Source organism: Pectinophora gossypiella, chromosome 15 (genome assembly GCF_024362695.1).
Source record: "Pectinophora gossypiella chromosome 15, ilPecGoss1.1, whole genome shotgun sequence".
Lineage (NCBI taxonomy): Eukaryota > Metazoa > Arthropoda > Insecta > Lepidoptera > Gelechiidae > Pectinophora > Pectinophora gossypiella.
The window spans coordinates 1,373,077-1,386,752 of record NC_065418.1 but is presented as its reverse complement, the minus strand read 5'-3'; the positions used below and the strand labels follow the sequence as shown (position 1 = coordinate 1,386,752).

General features: G+C 38.1%; 1 protein-coding gene across 1 annotated transcript; it reads right to left on the bottom strand.

The window, feature by feature from the left end:
* On the bottom strand, positions 1-6,829 carry LOC126373170 (luciferin sulfotransferase-like). Its single transcript, XM_050019205.1, has 7 exons — positions 6,675-6,829; positions 5,157-5,291; positions 4,378-4,477; positions 3,408-3,715; positions 2,256-2,350; positions 1,352-1,532; positions 1-799 (listed from the first exon to the last, which is right to left on the bottom strand). Exons 1-7 carry the CDS (start codon positions 6,748-6,750, stop codon positions 669-671), a joined length of 1,026 nt encoding a protein of 341 aa, XP_049875162.1. The 5' UTR covers positions 6,751-6,829; the 3' UTR covers positions 1-668.
* Positions 6,830-13,676: the final 6,847 nt, after the last annotated feature.

Sequence of the window (13,676 nt, the reverse complement as noted above, 5' to 3'; positions counted from 1 at the left end):
TTAAAATATTGTGTTTATCATTTATTCATCATTTATCAATCATTTATTCGCAATAAAAATGGAATTACAGTTTGCAGATGGTCAGCATTTAACATTTGGTCTACATTTTTATACAGGGTGTTAGTGACATCTTAACGAATACTCAGGGGGATGATTCAGACCATGATTCTGAGTTAATATCAGGTGGAATTTTTCGTCTGAATATTCATGAACATTTTTGTGTTTTTTTTTTAATTATTTTCAGTTCCATACTTTTGCGATGGAAAATTCCACTTGATATCGTCTCAGAATCATGGCCTCAATCACCCCTCATAGTTTTCGTTACGATGTCACTAACACCCTGTATAGTTATTTAAATTATAACATTCAAATAGTTAAATAAAATAAAATTGATAATTTAAATGTCAATCAATAGGTAAATTAATTATGAAATAATAATAAAATTATTTAAACTGTCATTATTATCCAAATTACACATCACAAAAAAAAAACAAACAATACATAAAAAAGAGAACATAATTAAAATAAAAAAGAAAAACAATAACACGAAAAATCCAACGATTCATTCGAACGTTATAAGGAAAATCACATGATTAAAAAGATTGACTAAGTCACTCAAAAGAGAGATTCAGTCAGCAGGTAGATAATTATATAGGTACCCAATACTTTTATTTTTCGACATTGAATTCCCAATTACACTGAAAACGCAGGTCCATGTCTCTCAGGTTGTCTGCCATCCACTGCTCAGTACGTCGTATCATCTCCTCGTCGTAGTTATCTCGCCAGCCGCCTGCCTTACCTGTAACGTACACACTTATAAATATACAACCTTCCTAATAACAAATAAACAAGCGGTGAACATTGTTTGAACGGTAAAAAGTTGACCACCAAGTTGATCACTGAAGGGCTTTCGAGGCTACAGGCTTTTTTTGGACGTGACTTATTGTAGATTCGCCGCAGATGGCATTAACTACTTGGCCGGACAAATGGGGAGCGCTGAAGGCTCTCACCCGGTACAACGTTTAAGACAACAGGCCTGAGGGTGCCCAGTTGGGCGCGAACCTCTGCTTTTCCTTTGTTTAATCTTCCATACCCCCTCCGGTTGATTGAGGGGAGGCCTGTGCCCAGCAGTGGGACGTAAATAGGCTGTTTATGTTATGTTAACCTTCTAACTTTCAGCTGCCTTGTTGGGTACCTTGTCTCGACGTGGCGCATTGAAGGTGATTTCTTTATAAGTTATGTTTGTTTTTAATTAATTGCAATAAATTTAAAAATTATCCAATTTTGATGAGGTTAGTAATCCACCTCTCAACCCACATTAAAGAAGATTAAAAAAATAGTCAATAAAAACCTTTTCTAATGAAATTCCCATACTCTTCCATTATCCCAAGTTTTTTATATTCACTTAGATTAACAGCTGTATTCTTCTGGAAGTTGTCGAACTTGAGATGGTCGAGCAGTCTGGCGTACTGCTCATCTGTGTACTGCTTGCCTAGGAAGTCGGCTACTCTCCGCGCGGCCGAGCCTAGGTCCTGAAAATTATGGCTAGTTACTTGATTCCTCTGCTGTAAAGGTTGTGAGAAGCTGCAGTAGTTTTAGGCGGATGAGACGTTCACCATAAATATACAGGGTGTTAGTGACATCGTGACGGATGATTCACGGATGGAATCTCCTGTCGGAAAATTCATGATAATTTTAGTGTTTTTTAAATAAATATTTTCAGTTCCACTTTTGCGGCGGAAAATTCCACTTGATAACAACTCGGAATCATGTTCTGAATCATCCATCAAAGTTTTCGTTACGATATCAATAGCACACTGTTTTTATGTAAAAAATGTCGATAACTAAGGATGTTACCTTTTTTTTTTAAATTAATCGACCCTAGTGGGTCGATAGCGATAAGCGCTGATTGAGGGGAAATCGTCGACCACGCCGGTGGGGTCGGTATCGGGGTCCTGAAGTGTTTGGTGTCGCGAGCTGATTGGCTGCCTGGGCTAGAGTAATCGGGTCGTCGGGATCGTATAATATTACGTCCTTCGGACGCCGATACTTTTCAGTAGGTACCGTCCCTAAGCGGGATTATTGGGAAGCCGCAACTACCAGGGGATTTGGGTGGTGCAGTGCAGAAACGAAAAAACGTTTTTAAGCTATATGTAGGTATGCCTTAAGGCGACAAAATGTTACTACTTATGGTTAATCTCATTGACACTGATAAAAATATCTTTCTTTCATCGTCCATTCTATTCAAGACAAACCTTGGAAAGTTCCTCATAGAATAGAAACAGCATGTTGGGATGATTCCTCTGGTGCCACGCTTCCTTCACGTGCTCGAAGAATGGGGCCCAGGTTTCTGGAAAACATTTAAGTATATGCCAATTCTCATCATCTCCGTTATCACCTTTTTTTTCCACGGGAACTGCTTTAACTAACCCGAAGATTTGACAAGTCGCGCCTGCTTTTTTGTCTTTTCAAGTAACTCTGTGTCTTGTAAGTACTTATGTGGGTTGTGAGTTTTCTCTCTATGTTTTCCTTCACCGAATAGTAATTATAATAATACACACACACACACACACACACACACACACACACACACACACACACACACACACACACACACACACACACACACACACACACACACACACACACACACACACACACACACACACACACACACACACACACACACACACACACACACACACACACACACACACACACACACACACACACAGATGCTTCGCATATATGATAGTAATTTAAAATATAAACAAGAATTCGAAAACAAATTCAAAAATCATTTATTTACGCTGGTGCTGGATTTGAACCAGCAACGTTACAATGAAAAACAAGCGTTCTTACATCTAAGCTACAGCTCTAGAGTCAAGAGTTTAATTTAGATTTTTTTCTACTCCTCTACTTTAATCTGGCATTTAAATAACCAAAAAGTCTAATATAAGTACATACATAATTAAACTCTTTGAAAAAGTGTACGCTCTATGGCCTATAAAAGCATTGTTTACAAAGTGTAACTGTACTATAATGTCGCCAAAAAAGCATTGTTGTTGTTTTTTTTTTGACCTGGAAACTGGCACCTTTACTTTGTTTGGTGCCATAGATATACTATAAAAAAAAGTATACATTTGCCGCCATTTTCCCGCGCGTTGGAAAATAAATTGGAAAATTTTTGTTTCATTTAAAATTACGTCGTCGTAAAAAAAGTATTGTATGCAACGTTGTATAACTAGGTCAAAAAATGCTCTTGGCGTCTCTTATTGCGATGTTCGCCAAGGCTCACATCGCAAATCACGCCACTCGCATTTTTGACCCTTCTTATACAACTGTTGCATAAAATACTATAATGAATTTTCAATTAATAAGTAAGTACTTACGATAAAGTTATTTACCTAAGTCATTTATAAATAGTTCATGGAATTCCTTGAAAGTAGCCCTCATTGCGTACTTTTTGAGAGACTTGTAGAAGTGATAGCAGGAGACGGCTACGTCTCTGGGGTCTCTGGCCACGTAGACCACTCTGGCAGTGTCCAGGGTGCCCTCAGGGAGCAGGGACATGGGGAGGTGGCTCTTGATGAAGCGGGGGGAGGGGGTCGAGGCCAATACCTCTGGCGCAGGTCTCATTGTTTCTTCAATATTTTTTAATTTCTCCAGGTCATTTCCAATAAGCCATCGAAGAGATGGTAAAAATATGAATTCTCTGCAAAAGGCAGTAAAGTTTAGCAATAGTACTATAATCTGGTACTTAACAGCCTCGGTGGTCTAGTGGTTAGAGCGTTAGGCTCACGATCTGGAGGTCCGGGTTCGATTCCCGATGGGAATATTGTCGAAATCACTTTGTGAGACTGTCCTTTGTTTGGTAAGGACTTAAGGCTTGAATCACCTGATTGTCTGAAAAAGTAAGCTGATTCCGTGCTTTGGAGGGCACGTTAAGCCGTTTGTCCCGGCTATTAGCCGTAAAAACACGTCCACCAACCCGCAGTGAAGCAGCGTGGTGGAGTATGCTCCATACCCCCTCCGGTTGATTGAGGGGAGGCCTGTGCCCAGCAGTGGGACGTATATAGGCTGTTTATGTGTGTGGTACTTAGTAATGGGGTTGTCAGGACAGGATTGTATTATACGTTCTTTGAGCGCTGATATTTTTCGGTACTGTCCATAAATGGGATGTATTCGGAAGCCGCAACTACCGGATTGGGTAGTTTGGGTAACGCAGTTCAGAATCGACATGGTTACTAGATACTTAGGTATTAAGTAAGTACTGGTAAGGTATAATCTTAATTCATGTTTTTTTTTTAAGATTAAAGGGGAGAAACTCTACCAGCTTCCATTATCTTTGGTTTGGTGAAAGACTTAAAGACTTACTCCAAAAACGGATATCTGTCAGTGAGAGGGATAGACTTCGCCTTTTCAAAGTTCATGTCATTTGCAATTAACCACACGAGCTCTTGTGTCCAAGTTGTACCTAAAATTAATAAAAATATATAATTAATTGGCAAATAATTCGATTAAATCGGTTCAAATAAAGTACAAATTCATTTCATTTTGTTTCATATTGTTTCTATTTTCTTGACTATTAATAATGCATATTATGATAGGATTTTTTGCAAAATTCAATATCTAGGAACATTCCAGTCCAAGGTGGAAACAGTTTATCGAATCTATTTTTTACTTTCTTATTGAACAAATAAATAGGGGGAGAATTATCAAAATCTAAGCAATACACATCGGGCTAGGCGCCGTATACATTCTGTGATTCATAACGGCGAATTTTAGACATTGTTCAGAAGGTGCGATTTACTCCCGTTTTGAAACCACAGAGGAATTTGATTACTTTATAGATTCCTGCATACTTAGAGATGTGCGTCTGTGTCCGTACAGTGTTAAGTACTCTGTGGTATGACAACGCGAGTAAATCGCGTCATCTGGACAAGGACTAAGACATTATTTTGAAGACAAATAAAAATAAAAAATATTAAAAAAATAAAAATAAATAATAATAATGTATTTTTTAATTATAATTTTTATTTTATTATTATTATATTGGTTTGATTTTTGATTTCATTGATTTGAAGATTATCTTTAAAACAAAAATCTCTCGCCAGTCAGGATGATGTGCCTGGTCACATCATCACAGTACCTACCTGATCGCGGGTAGGAAGCGACGAAGACATCATCAGGTCGCAGTGGCATTGTCCTCACGTCCTCAGAGTGCGCCAGCCAGCCAGTCGGCAGGACATACCCTGAAGGTCCTATTCTCACGAATTGTCTTTCATCACCTAAAAAGAAATTGTACTTACTTAATTCTCACATAACGCTGCGCACAGTGGAGGAGAACACTTCAGAACCCCGATACCGACCCCGCCGGCGTGGCCGACGATTTCCCTCATTCAGCGCTTATCGCTATCGACACACCCTAGTCGATTAATCCTTTCAAATATCCTCTTCCTTTTAGACGACACTCGACTAAGCCGAGGTTCGCGCCCAACTGGGCACCTTCAGGCAATACAGTCCGCTTAGGGACGGCACTGAAAAGTATCGGCGTCCGAAGGACGTAATATACGATCCCGACTACTCTAGCCATAGAGGCAGCCAATCAGCTCGCGACACCAAACACTTCAGGACCCCGATACCGACCCCGCCGGCGTGGTCGACGATTTCCCTCATTCAGCGCTTATCGCTTTCTTTCAAATATTTTTCCTCTCAAGCGACGCCCTGAGCCGAGGTTCGCGCCCAACTGGGCACCCTCAGGCATGTTGTCTTAAACGTTGTACCGGGTGAAAGCCTTCAGCGCTCCCCATTTGTCCGGCCAAGTAGTTAATGCCATCTGCGGCAGATCTACAATAAGTCACGTCAAAAAAAGTGGAGTAGAAGAAAGAGGTTGGAAAGGCCCTAACGCGCATTAGAATAGAATAGAATAGAAATTGTTTAATATAAAAGGACGCCACATACAAAGACGCCGGTTCCATCCCACTCTTTTACTACTACTCCTGCAAACATATAAATACGACAGCTCTACTGCTTCTCAAATACCATAGCCACTTTACCGGCAATGTATGTTTTATGTAATAGGCTGCAGTTTTATCATAACTTTTCGTTATCTACTGCATACAAAGTATCATGTACTTATGTACATGTACTTATGTACAGTACAGTACAGTACAGTACAGTACAGAACAATACAATACAAAAATGCTTTATTGCACATATAAACACAACACAATGAGTCCAGTGAGTTACTAATTTGTCTTATTTGTTTAGTTTTGTTTTGTTTGGCGGCGGTATTAGTATTTTAGCGGTATTTTGCTTTAATCTCTTACCTATTATTTCTTTTCATTATCGATGTATAAACGCTATAAGCATTGTAATCTTTTTTCTTATCGTGTGGGTAGTAAGGTCGATTATCAAACCATTGTAATAGTTCTTTGTTAAGTATTTAGCAATTTCTTTTAAGTACAAAAGGTGCATATTCATTTAGTTATAAGAGCGCCCGCCAACAAACTGGTATAAGTTTGGCGAAATTATTTTTTTAAGAAAAATTGTACCTTTTGTGGAATAAATAAAAAAAAGACTGACCTACAGTGTTTGTGCAATAATTTGAAATGTTTTAATCAATCGTAATTTTAATTTATTTGTCTTAAGTGCAATAACATTGAACTTACTATATACTTTTTTATATTTAGCATGCTCCTCCTCTGTAAAAGGTATCATTGTATAAGCACCATGTTTCCGTTCCATTTTACTTCACAAAAAAACACAAATTACTTATTAAAAAAAAAACGTGTTTCTCAATCGGTACAAAATACCATACTATTGAGATAATTTTATACTTTGATAAACCAGGGTATGTAAAGCAATCTTTTATAACTCGCGCACTTACGAAATCTAAGATAAGTGGGTACCTAAGTATAATAAAAAAAAGATTGAATGAATGATCATTCGTATGTGGATATTCAAAATTATTTATTTTTCAAAATTGGCTTACAAAGTTAGCGCTTTTTGAGCGTCAAAAATTAAATTACATTACGTAACTAGCTGTAAAACTACTACCACATCGGACTCTGTAACGCTGAGGGAAAGATAGGCCAGAAAACCTCCCAGCACAGGGCCCTAGTCCTACTGTTTCATCATTTCCTTTCTTTTTTACCGACTTCAAAAAAGGAGGAGGTTCTCAATTCGACCGTATATTTTTTTTTTTTTTTTAAATCCAGTTTGTATTACATAATTTATAAACTTAAATACAATGGTATTCCAATTAAGGGAAAGACTTGAATTCGCTAAGAAAACATTTAATATATATTAAGGCCGGGTTTCCACTGACGCGGAGATGGGCGGAGAAGAACGGAGAGCGAAAAACGAAGACGCTCTGTCACTCTCTCTCTCTCTCTTACGGTGATTGGTAGATTCCTGCACATCTCCGCACAACTCCGCGTCAATGGAAACGCAGCCTAAGCACATCTACTAACAGGTCATTGTCGCTACTTGGTCGGACAAACGGGGAGCTCGGATTGCTTTCATCTGGTACACAAAGGCTAGTTTCCAACCAGTCAAATCAGTTACTTTTTACTAAACGTGAAAACATGAAATTACTACGGAATTTGTATGAACAAGCAACCTGTGACGTTATAGAAAAACGTAATATTACGTTTTTCTTGATTAAAATTCGTAAATAAGTTAAATAAAAAAATAAAATGTTTTTCGTTAGTTTCAGATCTGTCTTTATTTAGTAATCAGAATATCAAAATTTGTCTTGAACCTAGTTACACGACTACTTAGTTATTATTACATTTTTTGCTATTAAAATTCATAAATAAGTTTAGTACTTAATAGAAAACAAAAGGTTTTTTGTCACATTTAGATCTGTCTTTATTTAGTACTTAATCAGAATTTTCATAATTTACCTATCTTTGACCTAGGAAACTACCTAAATGGGTCGTGGCGATTAAGTACTTACTTAAATAAAGAAGAGTAAGTTATTTTTACAATCAGGGTGGACAGTGAATAAATATTTCCCAAAAATTGGCTAAAAAATATTCTTGTTGGAATAAAAATTGATGTCTATAGTAAAATATGTGAGTTATTTTTCTATTCTATTTTCTTTATACATTGTTTTAATGTGTGTGTGTTTCTATTTTCTTTGTTTTTGGCTGCATCGTTCAGAAACGATGACTCTGCCAACGTCAAGGTTCAAGAGAAAATACTTAACATTAAAATATAATTTTGATCGGTTAGGTTAAAATAATCAGTCGATAGTCCAATGGTGAAGATTGAACCTAGAAAATAACAACACAATTTGTTAGTATAACATTAAGAGTAGGTAAGTTATTTTAATCAAGAAAATCGCTATAAGACGTCACAGTTAATTATTGTATCATACAAATTAAATAGTAATTTCGTGTTTTGACGTTTAGTAAAAAGTAACTGATTTGACTAGTTGGAAAGTAGCCTTATTCAATACAACAGGTCTGAGGGTGCCAAGGCGAAAGCGACTCGGCCCAAGGAGTCGTCTTAAATTTATTTATTTATAAACTTATATAAGTAGATTCAAAGTCTAAAATAAATAGAGTAAGTACCTACCTCATCATCATCATCAGCCCATTAACGTCCCCACTGCTGGGGCACGGGCCTTCCCTATGGATGGATAGGGAGATCGGGCCTTAAACCATCACGCGGGCCCAGTGCGGATTGATGGTTATTAACGACTGCTAATGCAGCCGGGACCAACGTCTTAACGTGCCTTTCGAAGCACGGAGGAGCTCGAGATGAAAACTTTTTTTTTAGTACCTGCCTACCTATTTGTATTTATCAATTGTTATGATTAGTCAATAGCCACTAACCACAAATCGTAGAAACAAGGGGATATGCCTTTAGCATTAATTTATACTGGTCCCATGTCTCCTGTTGAGTCACGTCGGCGTGTGAAGCGGCCGCACCAAGACATCTCTGACTGGATCGATTTAGGTCCTACCGCCTTCCTTCTCCTTCTATCGTGTTGGTGTTAAGGTAGATTACCAACCCCATCAACCCTCAAGGTTACTATTTAACCGCCAAAGGCCCTTGACCTAGCTGTAACGACGACTAACTTACATCAGTAAGTAGTAACCGGGACCAACGGCTTAACGTGCTTTCCGAAGCGCGGATCATCTTACTTTCGGACAATCAGGTGATCAGTCTGTATTGTCACAGAGTGACAAAGGGATCACAAAGTGATTTTTGTCATATGTCCCCACCGGGATTTGAATCCGGGACCTCCGGATCGTAAGCCCAACGCTCAAACCAGTGGACCATATATGCCGGGGAGGGCGAAACTGATTTACACCTTTCACAATTGTCAATAAGACACAATTCAAAATTCAAAATTCAAAAATATCTTTATTCAGTAGGTAACATAGTTACACTTTGAATCGTAAATTTTTACATAACGAACGTCTCATCCGCCTAAAACTACTGCAGCTTCTCACAACCTGTATAGCCGGGGAAAAGAAGCTGCAAGAAAAATCTCGGCACAGGGCCCTAGACGTTCTTTAAAAAAATAAAAATAAACATAAAATATTGGTATACAATTGAGTAATTTAGCTGCCTAATATCAGTTCTTAGACAGTTAATCCCATGCATTCATATCTTCTAAATAATCACTAACTTTATAATAACCTTTTTTGTAAAGTTTTTGTTTAACTACTGTCTTAAAACAGTTGAAAGGCAAATTCTGAATGTCAATGGGAATCTTATTGTAAAAACGTATATACATTGCCCCTTAAAAGATTTAGTAATCTTATGTAATCGTCTGACTTGTAAAGCAAGTTTATTTTTATTCCTGGTATTAACAATGTGCCGATCGCTATTTTTTGCAAATAATCCTATATGTTTTTTTACATATATTAAGTTTTCAAAGATATATTGTGATGCCATTAAAATATTAATTTCTTTAAATTTATTTCTAAGTGACATCTTGGGTCCCAATTTGTACCTAAATCGCTCGAATGGCTCGCTTTTGCAGAACAAAAATGCTGTTCATATCTGCAGCACGACCCCACAGCAAGATGCCGTACGACATTAGACTGTGGAAGTAGGCAAAATAAACTAATCGCGCGGTTTCTGCATCGGTTATTAAACGAATTTTTTTGACCGCGAATGCTGCTGAGCTGAGCCTTTAGGACAACTTATCAATATAAACTCCATTGCAGCTTAGCGTCCAAAGTAATTCCCAAAAATACAAATCACTTAAGCAAAAAAATACAGATACGTCAGTTAGTGAAGTGAGCCACGATTAATATGCTAGTTTTGTGCATATTTCGTTACTCCCGCGACATCTCTATATTAAGAACTCCGTGCCACATACGTGACTAATACCTAAAGATAAAGAAAGATAAGCATCATCATAACAACTGCATCACAAAAACAATAAAATAACACAGCAACATAATCTTATCATGTTTTACGGATTTTCCGATGGATAATTTTCCACTTCCTGTCTAGCTCATTGCCCATCGGACTTCAGGACCCCGATACCGACCCCGCCGGCGTGGTCGACGATTTCCCTCATTCAGCGCTTATCGCTATCGATCCACTAAGGTCGATTAATTCTTTCAAATATTTTTCCTCTCAGACGACGCCCTGAGCCGAGGTTCGCGCCCAACTGGGCACCCTCAGGCCTGTTGTCTTAAACGTTGTACCGGGTGAGAGCCTTCAGCGCTCCCCATTTGTCCGGCCAAGTAGTTAATGCCATCTGCGGCAAATCTACAATAAGTCACGTCAAAAAAAAATGCCCATTGTATGGCCCATGCCGCACTTCTTCTATCGCGTGGGTAACGAGGTGAATTACTAACCTCATCAACCCTGGTGTCAGGGTTATTATTGAGCCGCCGCCAAAGGCACCTGACATGGCTCCTGTAACGACTACTTACTCAGAAATCAGAATCATTTATTCAACGTAATTTTCATGGATAAACTTGTTGAAGGTCAATGTAACATTTTTGAATTTAAGTACGTCATTTCGCAAGGTGTTAGGGCTGAGGAGAAGAAATGACAAGAAACTGCTACAGCAACACATCTTTTAAAAACCAATGAGGATATACATTACAAGTTATTTAATAACTAGAGGAACACATTCAATACCAGACATTTTTATCATTTAGGTAGTCACAGTACTTAGGTACACCAGTAAGTAGTAACCGGGGCCAACGGCTTAACGTGCCTTCCGAAGCACGGATCATCTTACATTTGGACAATCAGGTGATCAGCCTGTAATGACCTAACCAAACTAGGGATCACAAAGTGATTTTTGTGATATGTCCCCACCGGGAATCGAACCCGGGACCTCCGGACTGTATGCTGTATGTAAGTGGAGTGTCTCCTGTTGTGGCGTGGTGGTTTTTTCGAAAGAACGTCCAGGTCTAGGGCCCTGTGCCGAGGTTTTTCTTGCAGCTTCTTTTCCCCGGCTATACAGGTTGTGAGAAGCTGCAGTAGTTTTAGGCGGATGAGACGTTTGTTATGTAAAAATTGACGATTCAAAGTACTAGTAACTATGAACTAGTAGTAGTAACTATGTTACCTATTAAATAAAGATATTCTTGAATTTGAATTTTACGTACCTAGGGTTCGACACTACCCAATTTCACTATTGGGAATCGAACCCAGATTTCTATGTAGATCGCGATCCCAGTGCTACGGAGATTGAACTACGCAATAAAATGAAGTAAGTACCTAAGTATTTTTAAAACTAAATTTCGGGTATGCTTGTCGACTGCGCCCCAGTCCTCTTGATGAGCGGACCAGACACCATTAACGTCATATCAAATTAAATTTATCGCCGCGCACTTAATTATTACAATATAAGTAGGTACTTATACGTACTTGTTCATTTATTATTCTAAGTACTCGGATAGGATTTTGGTAATACATATAAATATTATACTATACGTACTGTTAGATAGAATCGATCTTCCTAATATCGACTGATACGTCACTATGCTAATGAACGTCGCAACACTAGCTGACGTACTTGGAGAGATCTAATTCTTACCCGCATCTCAATGGTAAGTATGTAATATTAAATAACAGCCTCCGTGGTCTAGTGGTTAGAGCGTTAGGCTCACGATCTGGAGGTCCGGGTTCGATTCCCGATGGGGACATTGTCGAAATCACTTTGTGAGACTGTCCTATGTTTGGTAAGGATTTTTCAGGCTTGAATCACCTGATTGTCCGAAAAAGTAAGATGATTCCGTGCTTCGGAGGGCATGTTAAGCCGTTGGTCCCGGCTATTAGCCGTAAAAACACCTCCACCAACCCGCAGTGGAGCAGCGTGGTGGAGTAAGCTCCATACCCCTTCCGGTTGATTGAGGTGAGGCCTGTGCCCAGCAGTGGGACGTATATAGGCTGTTTATGTATGTATGTATACTATATACCTAGGATAGTGTTGGGTTCTTACCCGGAAAATTCCCGCGTTTTGGGAATTTTCCCAATTCTGAGGGAAAAAACCCGAAAAATTCCCATTTCAAGGGAAAATATTTTTTATCGCATATATTTGTATTAAAAGTAAGGATTTCCAACAAAGACCATTTAAATATAATGTATGCCTACTTATGCCCAATTTATTTTCTGTCGTAGTGTCGTATGAACTCTTAAAAAACTTATCTAAAGGAGATCATCGGATTTCGGCCCAGAAGTCAAAGTGCCGGCCAAAAAATAATTTTGCTATATTCCGTTAGATCTTATCCGTATGAGCATTTATTACTATGGCACCAAAGCTGTAGGGTCAATATCTTCGGTTTTATTCGATTTTAAAAAACTGTATTTTTCATACATTTTTGGTGAAAATGTAAAGTGCCGGCCAAGTAACAATAATGGTATTATTCTTAGAACTTATCTGTCTGAGCATTTATTACTATGGCACCAAAGCTGTAGGGTCAATATTTTCGGTTTTATTCGAATTAAAAAAAAACTGAATTTTCATACATTTTTGGTGAAAATGTGAAGTGCCGGCCATGAAACAATATTTGTATATCCCGTTAGAACTTATCCATTTGACCATTTATTATTAGGGCACCAAACGTCTATGACCATTATTTTGACTTTTGTTGGACTTTACGTTATAGTTTCTATGTGAAAAGTGCCGGTCAGCAAAAAACACATGTCAAAGCTATCGAGACATTATTAACTATGACAAAAACGTGTATGACCATTAATTAGTTTGGCTTTTGTGGGATTTAAAAAAAACTTGATTTTTGATTCATTTTGTATAAAAATAAAATACAACAGGCGCGTTATTTAAAGGATCGTCAGAATGTTTATTACTATGGCATTAAACGACTATGACCAATATTTTGAACTTAATTCGATTATTCAAAAATCAAAAAAAAGTTTTATCTAGTGATAATGGAACTATCTTGCTAAAGGCGTAATATGGTGGTCGTCTTTTGAAAAATAGGTTTACGTTTGACCACTACCTTACCTGATGGTGATACACGCTGAAGAAGCTACTTTTTTAAAGAAAAGTGTATACAAGGAATAAACAGCGGGGTGATAGAGGTAAGTACTATGTTATCGGCCGAGTAGCACCAGGACATTGTGATAGGCATACTTGCAAAGTAGAATAGAATAGAAAAAGTTTATTATAAGTACAACTACCCGACTCCTGTTTTCCCTAACAGATACTTCAGGCGTCA

What these genes read in the sequence shown, in the direction of transcription:
- LOC126373170 (XM_050019205.1), bottom strand. Translation starts at nt 6,750, where the DNA reads ATGGAACGGAAACATGGTGCTTATACAATGATACCTTTTACAGAGGAG. An exon ending in TAAATATAAAAAAGTATATA is followed by an intron (nt 5,292 to 6,674) that starts GTAAGTTCAATG and finishes ATTTCTTTTTAG; the next exon opens with GTGATGAAAGACAATTCGTG. An exon ending in CGCTTCCTACCCGCGATCAG is followed by an intron (nt 4,478 to 5,156) that starts GTAGGTACTGTG and finishes TATTAATTTTAG; the next exon opens with GTACAACTTGGACACAAGAG.